The 15,633-nt window shown below is 41.0% G+C and overlaps 1 protein-coding gene and 1 pseudogene across 2 annotated transcripts; one reads left to right on the forward strand and one right to left on the reverse strand.

Moving 5' to 3' along the window:
* Positions 1-12,864: 12,864 nt before the first annotated feature.
* On the reverse strand, positions 12,865-13,509 carry RPL10L (ribosomal protein L10 like; the record flags this gene model as incomplete). Its single annotated transcript, XM_080929620.1, has 1 exon — positions 12,865-13,509. One exon carries the CDS (start codon positions 13,507-13,509, stop codon positions 12,865-12,867), a length of 645 nt encoding a protein of 214 aa, XP_080785746.1.
* A 928-nt stretch (positions 13,510-14,437) lies between these two features.
* On the forward strand, positions 14,438-15,323 carry LOC308437862 (L-lactate dehydrogenase A chain-like; annotated as a pseudogene). Its single transcript has one exon. The product of its transcript is annotated as an L-lactate dehydrogenase A chain-like (transcript).
* Positions 15,324-15,633: the final 310 nt, after the last annotated feature.

The following is a 15,633-nucleotide window of genomic DNA, read 5'->3' on the forward strand; positions in this document are numbered from 1 at the left end:
AGGAAGAGACAACTTGAAGAGTCCACTTCTAATGGACAGACAGGGTCTCAAGTAGAGGAACTGGGTTACTAACCCACAGTCGACATTTCTGATCCAGAATTGTTCCTGTCTAAAAGAACTGTAGGGACAAAAATGAAGAAGAGACTGAAGAAAAGGCAGTTCAGTCATCCATGACTGGCCCAACTTGGGAATCCATCTCATGGCATTGGGAGTGGGGGGGGCAGGACACCCAGGCCTGACACTATTACTGATGTTACAGTGTGCTTACAGACAGGAGCCTAGCATGACTGTACTTTGAGAGGCCTTACCAGCAGCTGACTGAAACAGATGCTGATATTTACACCCAACCATTGGGACTGAAGTTGGGGGACCTCTACAGTTAAATTAGGGGAAGGATTGATGAAGCTGAAGTGGGAGGGTGACCCCATAGAAAGACCAGGAATCTCAACTAATCTGGACCCCAGGGAATTCCCAGAGACCAAGCCATCAACCAGGAAGCATACAAGGGCCATTCCGAGATCCCTGGAACATATATTGCAGAGGTCTGCCTGGTCTGGCCACAGTGGGAGAAGATGTGCTTAATCCTAGAGAGACTTGAGGCCCCAGAAAGGGAAAGGCCTGGTAGAGAAGCACCCTGGTTGGGGGAATGGGTTAAGAAAGTGTGGGGGACAACAACTGGAATGTAAGTAAAATATTTTTTTTTAAAGTTCAAGGCCGAGGTGACACACCTACTGCAACAAGGTGCCACCTACTCCAAGAATGCCACACCCTGAGCAAAGCATATACAAACCATCACAATTATCAACTGTGCTCGGTTCAAATTCTATTGCTCTTTTCAGTATATTTTCTTAATTGTACCTAAGCCTTATTCTACAACTTATCAGTCACTATCAATTACCAAAACTGTTATTCAGCCCATTCAAGTCTAAGCTCCATTACTGTAATCCCCCAAATAAATTGCAAATAAAATGGCTTCATCTGCTTAGATCCAAAAAGAGAAAATTATTTTTTCCTATAATTTTCTCATTTTTTTCTATTTTGTCCCGTGATATAGGTTATTGACAACATAATGCACAAACTGATAATATTCAATTTCCCTTCCACATCTGGTGAGATACTGGCTATCTTTACGGTGCTCTTATTAGCTCCAATGCACTCATAGCCAAATGCTGGCTCTTAGGGATCAGTTTGTTATCTCTTTAAAGGCTACTAGAGTATCTTTCCTCTCTGTGTGAACCCAATACAGAAATCATATTAAAGTGGTTCTTTCATTTTCTGCCATCATCTGGCATCATAGAGGAAATACCCCGGATGATGTTTGCCTGCCACGTTACTTGCCTGCATGATATTCACTCTCTTTGCTTCAGAAGTCAATCCTCTTAGAAAATGGAACTTAGAACTCAGTGTTGCTTCAGATTAAACACCATAGCCTTAGCCATAGTTATGGATCATTTACAACTCAACCATAAGATACAAAAATTAGGGCCCGATGGGCCAGAGAAGCTGGTAAGAGATCTTCAGATCTTTGTTCTTCCTCTTTTCTCAAAATCTAGTCCCCCAGTCTCATGCTCAGCTCTGTGGCTGATTACAGGCTGTGGACTCTCAGTCTTCTCTGCCTCCATTCCCAATGAACTATGGAGATCCTGGTGGTATATCCTGCTTTTGACTCCTTGTGACACCCTGATCTCCCTGACTTTTAGCCCATCTCCATTTGTCAGCTCCCAATACCAAGAAACACATTCTACCTGAAAACCGCAATGGCCACATCTGGCACCATCACACTGTCTTAAAAACTAAAAGGACAATAACAACAACAACAAAATCAAGAAAAGAAAAACACACCCAAGAAAGACAATACCAGCTATCAGCAATGAGCATTACAAACATCCCAAATCAAATATTGGGACATCATCACAAAAATACATTCAATAACAGCCAGGACAGTATGTGTCCACTACAACAACGATTTCACTATAGCAGGTCCTCAGATGTGCAATGCACCTTAAACACAAGGATTTCAAAATAGCTTTTATGAATATATTAGAGGTTCTCAAAGAGGAAGTGAATTAATCCATTAAAGAAATCTATAAAAACACAGTAGAAGAAATTAATAAAACAGTTCAAGACCTGCAAGTAGAAACAGAATCAGTAAAGAAAACCCAACTGAGGTAACACTGGAAATGAAAAACACCGTACTTCGAACAGGAACCTCTGATGCAAGTATCACCAAAAAGCAGATTGTAAGAGATGCAAGAAGGCTGTCAGTCGATAAGCTAGAGCTAAAAGAAATAAATACTTCTGTCAAGGAAAATGTGAAGTCTAATGGCCAAGCCAACTCAGTCAGTCACTGGGTTGATTCCCCAGGGAGGGAGTCACAGCTGTCTCCTGAGAGGCTCTGCCAGAGCCTGACAAATACAGAGGCAGATGCTCTCAGCCAACCATTGAACTGAGAACTGGGTCCCCAATGGAGAAGTTAGAGAAAGGACTGAAGGAGATGAGGAACAAGAATATCAACTAACTAGGCCCTCCAGAGCTCCCAGGGACTAAACCACCATCCAGAGATTACACATGGAGGGACCCATAGCTCCAGCCACATGTGCAGCAGAGGATGGCCTTGTTGGGCATCAATGGGAGGAGAGGCCCTTGGTTCTGTGAAGGCTTGATGCCCCAGTGTAGGGGAATGCCAGGGTAGGGAGGCAGAAAAGAATGAGTGGGTGGAGGAGCACCCTCATAGAAGCAGGGGGAGGGGGAATGGGAAGGGGGATTATGGAGAGGAAACCAGAAAAAAATGGGATAGCATTTGAAATATAAATTAAAAAAATATCCCCCCCCCAAAAATAAAGAGAAGAGAAAAAAGACAATTGCATATCACTATAACATACTCCAACTAGATCTGCAGCTGAAGTGGGTTTATTTTTTACAGCCTGCTTTTATATCATTCTAGGTACATAAAAAGAATACCGTCACTTCTAGGTCAAAAAACTAACAAAGCAAACAAAAATAGTCAAGGAACAAACAAGGCAATAAACCAAGTCAAATTTAATCAATACCTATCTACAAGTCCAGCTCTATAGAAGGTGCTATCAGGAAAACATAGATGCAAAGGATCTCAATAAAATACTTGCAAACTGAATCCAAGAACACATCAAAACTACATCCATCATATTTAAATAGGCTTCATTCCTAGAATGCAAGGGTAGATAACATATATAAACCAATAAATGCAATCCTCCATAAAAACAGATTAAAAATCAATAATATACATGATTATCTCATTTGATGCAGTAAGACCTTGATAAAAGTTAACACCTTTTTCATGATGAAAGTCCTGAAGAGATTAGGTATACAAGGAACATACCTCAATATAATACAGACAGTTTACAGTAAGCCTATAGCCAACATTAAATTAAATGAAGAGATACTCAAAGCAAGTCCACTAAAATCAGGAATAAGAAAAGACTGTCCACAAGACAGTGTTATATGAATATTCATACTATATGAATATACCTATTCAACATAGTAACTAAAAGTGTTAGCTAGAGCAATAAGAACACCGAAGGAGACCCTGGGTATACAGATTGGAGAGGAAGAAGTCAAAGGTCTTCATGTGCAGGTGACATGATAATATACATAAATGGCAATAAAAATTCCAATGGGAAACTCTTCAGTTCATAAAAATTTCAGCAATGCAGCTGGGTATAAAATCAAGGCACAAACATTATTAGCCCTCTCATATGCAAATTAGAATTGACTGGAAAAGAAATCAGAGACACAATGTCTTTCAAAATAGCCTCAAAATATGTAAAATATTGTGTAGTAATTTTAACCATGCAAGATAAAGATTTTCATAATAAAATCTTTAAGACATTAAAGGAAAAAGATCAAAGAATATATCAGAAGATGGGGAGACCTACCATGCACAAGAATTAGTAGGATTAATATAATAAAAATGGCCATCCTGCCCACTCTACAGATTTAAAGCCATCCTCATCAAAATTCCAGCACAATTCTTCACAGACAATTTTTAGCTTCATGTGAACACACACACACACACACACACACACACACACACACACACACACACCACAGAATAGGTAAACTACTTCAGCATAATTTAAAAAAAAATCTACTGAAGATGTCACAATAGTCAACCTCAAATTGTACTAGAGAAATATAATAATAAAAATAGCACAATAGTAGCACAAAAACAGACTTTCACTTAATGGAGTAGAAATGAAAACCCTGAAATAAGTTCACACACCAATGTCTTCATAAAGAAGGCAGAAATACACAATGGTGAAAAGCAGATGGTGCAAATCAAACTGGATGACTGTATATAGAAGAATGTGAATAGGTTCATATTTATCACCCTGAACAAAATTCAACTGCAAATTGACAAAAGGCCTCAACATAAGGACAGAAACACTGAACCTGATGGAAGAAAAGGTATGGATTATTCCTGAACTCATTGGCTCAGAAAAAAACTTTCCGAAAAGCACACAAGTACTAAATTAATAGCTGGATGGATAAATAAAATGTGGTATATATGTACAATGGAGTATTACTCAACTGCTAAAAAAAAATGAAATCATGAGGGCTGGAGAGATGGCTCAGCGGTTAAGAGCATTGGCAACTCTCTCAGGAATCATGAGTTCAGCTCCCAACAGCCACACGGTGGCTCACTACCATCTGTAATGAGATCTGATGCCATCTTCTGGTGTGTCTAAAGACAGTGACTCTGTACTCACATACATAAATAAATAAATCTTAAAAATATGAAATTATAAAATTTGCAGGTAAATGACTAGAACCATGAAAAGAAAATCATGTTAAATGAGGCAACTCAGACCCAGAAAATAAATACAGCATGTATTTCTATGTAGAAAGTAAAGAACTTGGAGTTGTGATGGGACATGGGGGGCTCACTAGGCAGTAGAAATAATTATAGATGAGGGCGTGAGCTTAAATGGGAAGATCAAAAGGGAGGAGGGGAAAAGACTTAGGTCTGGGTAAGAATACAAGGAGATAGACTAAACTAAGATAAAACATTTGAGGGGCCATATAGAAACTTAATGCAATAGAAGTTTCCCATAGTGTGTGTGTGTGTGTGTGTGTGTGTGTGTGTGTGTGTGTGTGTGTGTGTATGTGTGTGCGTGTGTGTGATCTAAATGAAACTGCCAAACAACAAGTAAGAGAGCCCCCTATTTATCCCTTGTAAGCAAATGAAACTTCCAGTATCAGGAATAGGTTACATATAATCAGGTTGTTGGCCAAAGGGGTCCCATGCTAACCCCCAAACAACCCAGGCTGTTGGTGAAGCTGTTGGTAGTTCTCCACAAACTGAACTTTATTGCTGAAGACAAGTGAGTTCACTGAACAAAGTGAACTAGGACCTACCTATAACCTTCATGTCTACAGATTCATTGTTTTGGAAGGTACTCTGCATGGTATCAAAGAAGAAAGATAAACAACCCAGCCGCAAACCCTTCGATTTAAGAGTGACCTGCATGCCAGATACATTGGTGGAATAACAGCACAAACTTTTTGGGACTTGCCAACCAATATCTGATTTTAATTAAGGCTTTCTCCACAAAGCAAAGCCTATACGCAAGGTTTCTTAGGTCACCAAAAACCCAGGGACCTAGGATAAAAACAAGTATCACTGCACTACTAAAAGGATGCTGCAATAAACTCCTAATGATGTTGATATAGATCAGTTACTTGCTCAGCCACCATTACGGAGAAGCTTATTTTTTGCAGCAGATGGGAACAAATACAGAGACCTACAGTCAGATCCTGTACAGAGAGTGAGAGATTAGAACACTGCCCTAAATGGAGTGTCTCCAGCAAACTCCCCCCTTCAGGGCTTGGGGAGCCATCTGGAAAAGGAAGTGGCAAGAATATGAGTCAGAGGAAATGGACTACACCTAGGAAAGAAGGCCCTCTAAACTAACAGGACTGATACATATATGTATCAGAGACTCAAGCAATATGCACAGGGTCTGCACCAGTGTGTACCAGATGGGATCCAAGAGCTGAAAGGAGAAGTAGGCACGAGCCCCATTCCTGATTGAGAAGCTATCTCCAGTTGATAGCCGCTTGCACATGGGAGGGGGGAATAGTTTTCTCAAAGGGGGTCTCAATGGAGGGGAAAAATCCTTCTAGGGGTAGACAAAGCTAGCAGTGGATGGCAAAAAATGAACTCAGTATTATCTTTAGTTTCTTTGTCTCATAATGCTAAGTCTGAGCATTTTTTGTTCTCTTTTACTTTACGGGTCCTTTATATATAGCTTCCACTTTTGTTTTTTATTTTGTTTTATGGGATTCTTCTGAGTGCAAATGCATGGATCTCCACATCTACATGCATTTCTTCGTCACTTTTTGTTTGGTTGATTTATCATATTCCAATCTGTGAGTTTTACTTTATCCTATTGTATTTCATATTATTATCATTTCATGGGGCAAAATGATAAAAGGAAATGGTGTTGAACTTGCCAAGGCCTGCTTTAAGAGGGGTTCTGAGGGGAGTGGTGTCTGGGAGCTTCGAAAAGAACAACTCCAAGTCAAATCATGGGTTCAAGCTGACAACCTGTTCTGCTTGATCCAGCTTTTCCAGTCTGTCCTGCTTTCTCTCTGGAGATTTCTCTGTCTGTATCCTGCTTGCTTGCTATTCTAAGAGACGTCTCTGTCCATGGCCTGCCTGCTATTCTAAGAGTTCTATCTATCCATGTTCCGTGTCTTGTTTGCTATTCTAAGAGATCTTTCTGTCCATGTCCTGCTAGTGTGTGTGTGTGTGTGTGTGTGTGTGTGTGTGTGTGTGTGTGTATGTGTGTGTGTGTGTGTCTGATCTCCAAGTAATCCTCTCTTTATCCTAAAATTCTTTGAATAGCTCAGCTCTTGCAGAACACAGGTCCAGTCTTTTATTTTACATATCAATCCAGTCATTTACTTCAGGTTTCCTTCAGATTATCTTATCAATCAGCACCCTATGACGGCAAGCATACATTTTTTTTTTCTTAACATCAAAAAATAATTCAGAGATCTGTCTACATTTGCTAAGCACAAGTGATAAGACAGCTGGATAAAAACTTACCACTTCCACCACACCTGAGCCTAACCTTGCTCTGTCCCAGGCTGACCATGAACTCAGGAATCTATCTGCCTTTGTAAGCCTAAACAAAAAAAAAAAAAAAAAAAAAAAAAAAAAAAAAAATGGCTGAGGGGAATCTCCTGAGATCACCACTTCCTAAATCTCCTTATCTCCCTCCCTCCTTAGTAATTTTCTAACAAGTTGGCTCATAGGACAGCTGCTTTTGTTCCTTTAGACTTATCAAGCCCCCCATATAACTCATATTGTATCCTTATTTTTTGCATAGTTGAGAAACTATATATTTTCAAACTCATAAATTCAGAATTCTTTCCCATAGCTTTAATGGCTGTCCTGAAGGTCCCAGTGTTTACCATTTTGCTGAGATATAGCCACACCCTCAATTCCTGGACTTTCTGTTTCTAAATATAATGAAGTCATTAACGGTTAACAAGGACATTCCTGCAAAGGAAAGAGTCCTCCTCTGCTAGTGGGTCCAGAAAATATATTCATTATTACACAGAGAAGCCTGATGCCCACAGCAGCCATTACCACGTGTAAAGACTCAAACTTGAGCCCTATCCCAAGGGCAAGAACCATGTCACTCTGTCCCCACCAAGGCCACCCTAGTCTTGGCAATGAACAAAGTTAAGATCCTGCCTATCTTTTCTGACCTCCACCAGAATAAGTGGTGTTGGCCGATTTGATTTGGTTTGGTTTCACTTCAGTGATTCAAACTTTCAAGTAAAATAAAATTACCACTTTCTGATAGTCTATGTCCCATTTCTATCTCATCAGAACTAGAAAAAGAAATTGTTCCTATAAGAACCAAAATAATGTATAAAAGATGCTGCCTCTTCCACAACCAAGCATAAGAAGCACACAACATCAGGAGTGTGGGCTGCACATATGACCTGCTTGAGCATTACTATAGAGTACTCAATGATATTTTAAGAGGAGTCAAACCTGGCATCCATCAGACTGTGTCCCTTGACCCTGCTTCCATCCCTAGGATATTGTAAAGTGGAGGCTTTATATTATTCAGCCCTTGAACTCCAGCCCTCAGAGAGGAGACTAAATGAAAAATGACAAGACCCCTGTGCAGAGTAACTAGATTCATTCTCAACCTTTCAGATGAAACAAGTCTGTGAAAAGCAGTTTATATACCAATGAAAGTAGTGGTTTTAATAGTCAGGTAAACATACTTTTGAAAAATAAAACTAGAAACACAAGGAGTCCTTCAGAGTTCATATCTGGGCAGAATACAGCAAATCCCCATAATGGGTCATGTATAAAGTATTTAGTGAAAACAGAATACTTTTTATCCCAGCAAAATACGCTTAGATTAAAATCCAGTCTCTTTAGAGTTTTTCTTCATATCTATTATTAAATGAGACATTTTAAATTATAATTTGGAGATTTAACTTTTGAGCACATTTTATACTACTTGCATAAATATATGTGTGTGTGTGTGTGTGTGCGTGTCTGTGTGTATATATGTGTGTGTGTGTGTGTGTGTGTGTATATATATATATATATATATATATATGGATATGATATATGCAAGTGAGTGCAGGTATCCACAGAGCCTAGAAGAGTCTGTCTTCTTATATGAAACAGGAGTTATTGTGGCTGGGAGCTGCCTCTGCAGGAGCTGAGAACTGAATTCCAGTCCTCTGTAAAATAAAGAACAGCTCTTAACCACTGAGCCATCTCTTCAACCACACCTTCATAGTAGTTTAAGTGTAAATTAAGTGATCATGATGCACAAACTAAGTTAAATATTTAAGTCAGGTTTGCTTGGTACTAAATAGTATCTTTGGGACTTAGGTCAACAGTGGCATTCTAAAAGCCAGAAAGCCCTGCTTGAACTATGTCAGGGGTGCTAAGAGAGTATAAATATTCTTTAGTGTTACCTACAAACAGTTCATGCTAGAGGTGATATATATTTTAATTTTAAAAACATTCCAAGCTAAACATGACTAATATAATACCAGGGTTTTACTTTTTTTGGTCTAAGAATTAATTACAAAAGGATCACCTTTTGAAATAAAGTATTTCTAACTAAAGCGAAAGTGGATAGTCCCACTGGTTTTATGGTCTTTATTCAGTTTTCCATAAAAACTGAAAATCACCAGTCAAATAAATGAAACAGTTTTATTGGGCAGTATTGTCTTGAATTTAGTATATATGTATTTCCAATAGTAAAATCACTATTTTACTGTAGTTGTGCATAATACAAATATCTAAATATAGGCTCCTAATTAAACTCTCCACTTTGAGTAAAAATAAGAGTTCTAAACAGTTCTCATCAAGTTTTTCAAATAATTAAAATAACCCTTAAAATCAGAAATATCAAACAAAATCATAGCATAGAAACTAGAAAAAACAAAACATGACTTTTAAAGCAATTTGTGAAACTGCATTTACTTCAACAATTAAAAGGATTTAAAAAAAAAATCATTGATTTCAGGTGAGATGGCCCAGTGGGTGGGCAGCCACCTGCCTCCAAACCACAGGACACACCACAGGACACACATGGCAGAAGAGCCAACTCCCAGAAAGCTCCCTCTGTCGTCTTCACATACAATGCCAACATCTGAAATCAAGTTTAATTAGAAAAATTTAAATAATTACATATAGTGCAAAACTGAAGGAAAAGAAAGAAACCTGAAGTGGCTGGAGGGATAGCTGACCCAATAAAATGGCTGCTCTTGCAATCAGGACAGGAGTTCTGTCCCTAACACCCAGGAAGTTCCCAGACATGGTGGCTTACTTAGAATTCCAGCAGCAATTAGGAAGCCAGAGCTTGGCAGATCCTGAGGCAAGTTGGCCACCCAGTCTATCATGTTAGCAACCTCCAGATCCTGCTAAGACCCTCAAAACAAGAGATAAGATGTTCAAAGATTGCTTGTTATTCAAAGTCCTTGTTGAAAACTATGGGAACTGGCATTTGGACTTGGATTCCGGAGTACATGCAAAAACAGCAGGGATAGTAGCAACTGTAACTCAGATAATTTAGAAGCATTAAAAGAGGATCCCTGGGGCAAACTAGCTAGCTAGGCTAACAGGAATTGGTGAGCTCCATACATAAATGAAAACACACACACACACACACACACACACACACACACACACACACACACAAACCTTATTACCCAAGGCACATTTCTAGTCGTATTATGTATATAATATACTTCAGTATACATTCATGCACACACCCATGCTGCACAAATCTCTCCCCTAAATCTTCTACCATCTACCCAGGTTTTTTCAAATTTATATTAATTACATTCCACCCATTGCCCCCTAGCCCCCTATAATTCCTCATCCTATTCCTCCTCCCCCTATGCCTTTGAGAGGGTGCTCCCAGTCCTGCCCATAGGCATCCCCCTTCCCTAGGGTCTCAAGTCTCTAGAGGATTAGGTGCATCTTTTCCCACTGAGGCCAGACAAGGCAGTACTCTGCTGTTTATGAGCCAGGGGCCTTGGACCAGCAACTGTATGCTGCCTAGCTGGTGGCTCAGTATCTGGGAGATACCTGGGGTTCAGGTTAGTTGAGACTGCTGGTCTTCCTATGGGGTCTCCCTCCCCTTCAGCTTCTTCAATCCTTCCCCTAATTAAACTATAAGGATCCCTAACTTCAGTCCAATGAGTGAGTGTTTCTCAGTCAGCTGCTGGCAGGTCCTCTCAGAGAACACCCATGCTAGGATCCTGTCTGCAAGCACATCATAGATAGCATCAGTAAGTGTCCAGCCTTGGTGGCCCACCATGAGTTGAATTATTGGGTCAGTCATTTGACTGTCTTTCCTTCAGTCTCTTCATTTTTGTCCCTGCAGTTCTTTTAGACAGTAACAATTCTGAGTCAGAAATTTTGGCTGAGGATTGGCAACCCTGTTCCTCTACTTTCCAGTTCCCTCTCCCCACTGTTGGGCATTTTGGCTAAGGCCATCCCTATTGAGTCCTAAGAATTTCTCACTTCCCAGATCTCTGATACTTTATAGTGGGCCCCACCACCTCCAGAGGCTGCATATTTCCATTCATTCTCCCATCCATCAGACATCTCGAATCTACATGCTTCTCATACCTGATCCTATTCTCCTTTCCCCTTCCACCCAGGACCCTCCTTCCCTCTGCCTGATGTGTTTTGTTCAGCCTTCTAAGTGGGATTGAAGTGTTCTCACATGGGTCTTCCTCCTTTTTAAACTTCTTAGGTTCTGTGGGTTTTATCCTAGGTATTCTGTGCTTTTTGGCTAACATCCACTTATCACTGAGTACAATGTCCTTTTCGATCTGCATTACCTCACTCAGGATGTTCTAGTTCTATTCATTTGCTACCCAGCAGTTTTTAACATGATGTAAAATCTTGTATTTCTGCTTTTCTATCTCCTAGTATTTTAGATTTATTTTGTGATGGCAGGGAACCAATCTAGGCAGAGCCTTGATTCTTTTCATATCTTCCATATATTTTGAAACCAAAAAGAAGGGTGAACACAGTGACAAAAATTTTATGCCATTGGTAATTTATAGGTAAACAAGAGATTGATTGTGGATAGGGGATTTTTGTATTTTTAAATAATTTTTGGTTTTTAGACATGTCAAAATTTTTTTTAAAATGCACACTGGAGTCAAAATATTTGGTTAAACTTTACCTAAGTGCACATGAACTAACTTCCTAGGCAATTACAACAGCTGTCAGAGGACCACGTGAAAAAAGACAGGTAAGTATTTATGTTGAAGAGCCTTTTGAATGAATTCATGTTTTTACTTGCTGAAAATTACTTGTGTATTGTCAGTGCTTAAAATAGTAACTAAGTGTGCAAACACAGGAGTAGCTTACAGGGACAAGTCAGATTGCTGTAACTTTTGCCTGGGGAAGAACTGACATAAATGCAAAATAATAAGCAAGGTACCCACCAGTTTACTCCCCCTTTTCCTGCTCCTGTTAAGTATGTTGTCGTTGAAAATGTATTGTTAGCTGAGGAAAACCAAAGGCTCTATTTCCAGGATTAACATTTGGAAGTTTAAATCAAAAAGTAAGGTATCAACAGAATTAAATAGTGCAAACCCAGCAGTTTTAGGTTATCTCGTTTCTAAACTATAAGTGAAATCACCTGCTTTATCAATTTAATTCTAGTACTGGACAAACAGCAACAGATTACAAACCCTCTCCCAGGCCCCCTCAGAGCAGATGGCTGCTTTAGTGTCATTTTCTCTTCTTTGCTGATTCTACCGGGACCCAAAAACAAGCAGTACAAACTCTGTTGTCACCTATAACCTTTCTGTGATGAAAAAAAGATTGGATCATTGTCTCCTGAGTGTGGAACAAGGTAAGGCTTGTCTAGAAAATCTTCTTCCAGTACACCCAACTGATCTAAGATTGATAACCCGAGGCTATTGGTAATTCTAAAAATAATATTGACAAGTTTAAAGGAAAACAACCAAAGCTACTGCTGAAATGTGATTTTCATATTTAATTCTATATAAACAAGGATTTTTCCCACATGCCTTCCAACTCCTCTAGCCATTCTTAATCCAAAATAACAACAGCATCACAACAAAACGTTTGCTCCACTGCAGTATACTCCAAAAATTTAAAGTACATGGGCCGAAATAGCAAATTCTTTCTCTATAAACTGCAGTTTTCTTATTCCTTAAGGCAGGTACTTCCCATTGTATTACACTATAATATGCAAAGTAACAGTCTATATTCTATGAACGGAATTAACTTTTTCAAACTATAACCTCATCATTACTTCTTTTCTGCCAGCAAAGTCCTCAGGAATGCAGGGCTCGCCACTTGTCCAGTGGGCCACGTTCGGGGATGTATTTGACTCCGCAGCCATCGGGGATGAGACGCTTTGCCGCCACCTTGTCTTCAAACTCATCTGCGTTGAACTTGGTAAATCCCCACTTCTTGGAGATGTGGATCTTCTGACGGCCAGGGAACTTGAACTTGGCTCGGCGTAGGGCCTCGATCACGTGCTCCTTGTTCTGCAGCTTGGTGCGGATGGACATGATGACCTGGCCGATGTGGACTCTCGCCACGGTACCTTGTGGTTTCCCGAAGGCACCTCGCATGCCGGTTTGGAGCCTGTCGGCGCCTGCGCAGGACAACATCTTGTTGATGCGGATGACGTGGAACGGGTGCAGCCGCACTCGGATGTGGAAGCCGTCCTTGCCACAGCTCTTCACCATGTACTTGTTGGCACAGATGCGTGCGGCCTCCAGGGCTTCAGAGGAGAGCTGCTCATACTCGTCGGACACCATGTGGCCACAGAGTGGAAACTCGTCCACCTTTGCCTTCTTCCGACCCAGGTCAAAGATGCGGATCTTCGCATCGGGGACCCCTCGGCAGAAACGGGACTTTGGGTACGGCTTGTTCTTACAGTACCGGTAACAGCGAGCAGGACGACGACCCATGGCGACAGCAGGAACCTCAGCCTTCCGTGCCCACTGCCAGCAGCAAAATGGAGGCCAAGTTTCTGTTACCCATCAAGCCTTGCGGGAACCATAGAGTCGGTGGAAGACTTAAAGATAGACCTTTCCACCCAACCTCCGGTCTACTCTAGCCGGCGCGTGCCTCAATGGTAAATACTAAAGGGCGGCTTTCGGGCAGAAGAAAGCAGTGGACCAGTGTCACAAAAGCGAGGATGCGGCTTCCTTCTTGTTAATCATTTTTAATCGTCTTGGATATGGAACTTTGACCAGAAGTTTTGGAGTAGGTTAAAGAGATAAATGTTTTCTACACTTAAACAAACAAAAACCCTCCCCCCAGTTACTTGATACGCTTAGTTTACAGTTTGGCTCAATAATAATACAATTTCCAGCACTCTAATTTCGGTGGGTTTTGTAGGTCAGTTGCTCTGATTTTAAAAGTAAAGGAGAAGCTTCTGCTTCATCTATGTGGATGCCTTGGCATGAGCCCACTGGTACGGCCAGGGGATAAGAGCCATGCAAGGGTGATGATGGACAATGTTTTTTATACATGCTGTGTATAATATAGTGATTGCTTTAAAATACGAAATGTAACCCAAAGAAATGATTTTTTTTCCCAAAATGGTATCTATAAAATTGACTGAAGTGCTGACTTAGGGTTCTTACTAATGGAGTTTTTAATGTAAAGTAGCTACAAACTAAGGACTATCTTCTAAGCAGTCGTTTTACTTAAATAATAGTTTAATCTTTTTGATCTCTATGTTTGAATTTTGTAAGATGATTGAATCATGGACCAGAAGATGCTATAAAAGTGAAGTTACGATGCTGGAGACACTGTCGCCGAGCCCAGGCCACGCAGATGCTGCTTGACTGTCGCGCCCATCATGCACCAGTGGTCCCAAAAGAGTCAAAGTCCAAGATGGCAACCCAAGATTGTGAATCTTCTTAAGGAAGAACAGGTCCGCTAGAACAAGCTTACAGTTGTTGGGGTTGGTGCTGTTGGCATGGCTTGTGCCATTGGTATCGTAATGAAGGACTTTGCAAATGAGCTTGCCCTTGTTGGTGTCATGGAAGACAGGGGGAGATGATGGATCTCAAGTATAGCAGCCTTTTCCTCAAAACACCAACAATTGTCTCCAGCAAAGACTATAGTGTGACTGCAAACTCCAAGAGGCAGAGAGCCGCCGACTCAATTTGGTCCAGCGAAACGCGAACATCTTCAAGTTCATCATTCCAAACATTGTGAAGTACAGTCCACAGTGCAAGCTGCTAATTGTCTCAAATCCAAGATGTAGGACATCTTGACCTACATGGCTTGGAAAATCAGTGGCTTTCCCAAAAGCTGAGTTATTGGAAGTAGTTGCATCTGGATTCAGCTCGTTTCTGTTACCTGATGGGGGAAAGGCTGGGAGTTCACCCGCTGAGCTGTCACCAGTGGGTCACGGGAGAGCATGGAGACTCCAGTGTGCCTGTGTGGAGTGGTGTGAACGTCGTCGGCGTTTCCTTGAAGTCTGAACCCAGAACTGGGCACTGATACAGATAAGGAGCAGTGGAAGGAGGTTCACCAGCAGGAGGTTGACAGAGCATAATGAAGAACTTTAGGCAGGCACATCCCATTTCCACTATGATTAAAGGTCTCTATGGAATCAATGATGATGTCTTTCTCAGTGTCCCGGTGTATCCTGGGACAAAATGGAATCTCAGATGTTGGGAAGGCGACACTGACTCCTGAGGAAGAGGCCCACCTGAAGAAGAGTACAGATACCCTCTGGGGAATCCAGAAGGAGCCGCAGTTCTAAAGTCTTCCCAGTGTCCTAGCCCTTCACTCTCTAGGCAGGGTTTCTATGGAGACCACACACTTCTCATCTAAACTGTGGTTAGTGCAGTTGTGTTGAAGTGGCCTGGGGAAAACCTCAGTTCCCACAGCTCTACCCTGCTGCTAAGTTGTACTTGTAGAATGGTAACCTGGTTAGTGTGACAGTCCCACTGTCCCCAAGACACACTACCAACTGTGTGCAGGCTTCGACTATCCTGTAAGCCTGCTGCATTGCTGCGCTGTGCACCCTTACCAAACATGCCTAGGCCAATGAGTTCAGTTAGTCATAACCT

The sequence above is a fragment of the Micromys minutus genome (genome assembly GCF_963924665.1).
Source record: "Micromys minutus genome assembly, chromosome: 1".
In the NCBI taxonomy this organism is placed as follows: Eukaryota; Metazoa; Chordata; class Mammalia; order Rodentia; family Muridae; genus Micromys; species Micromys minutus.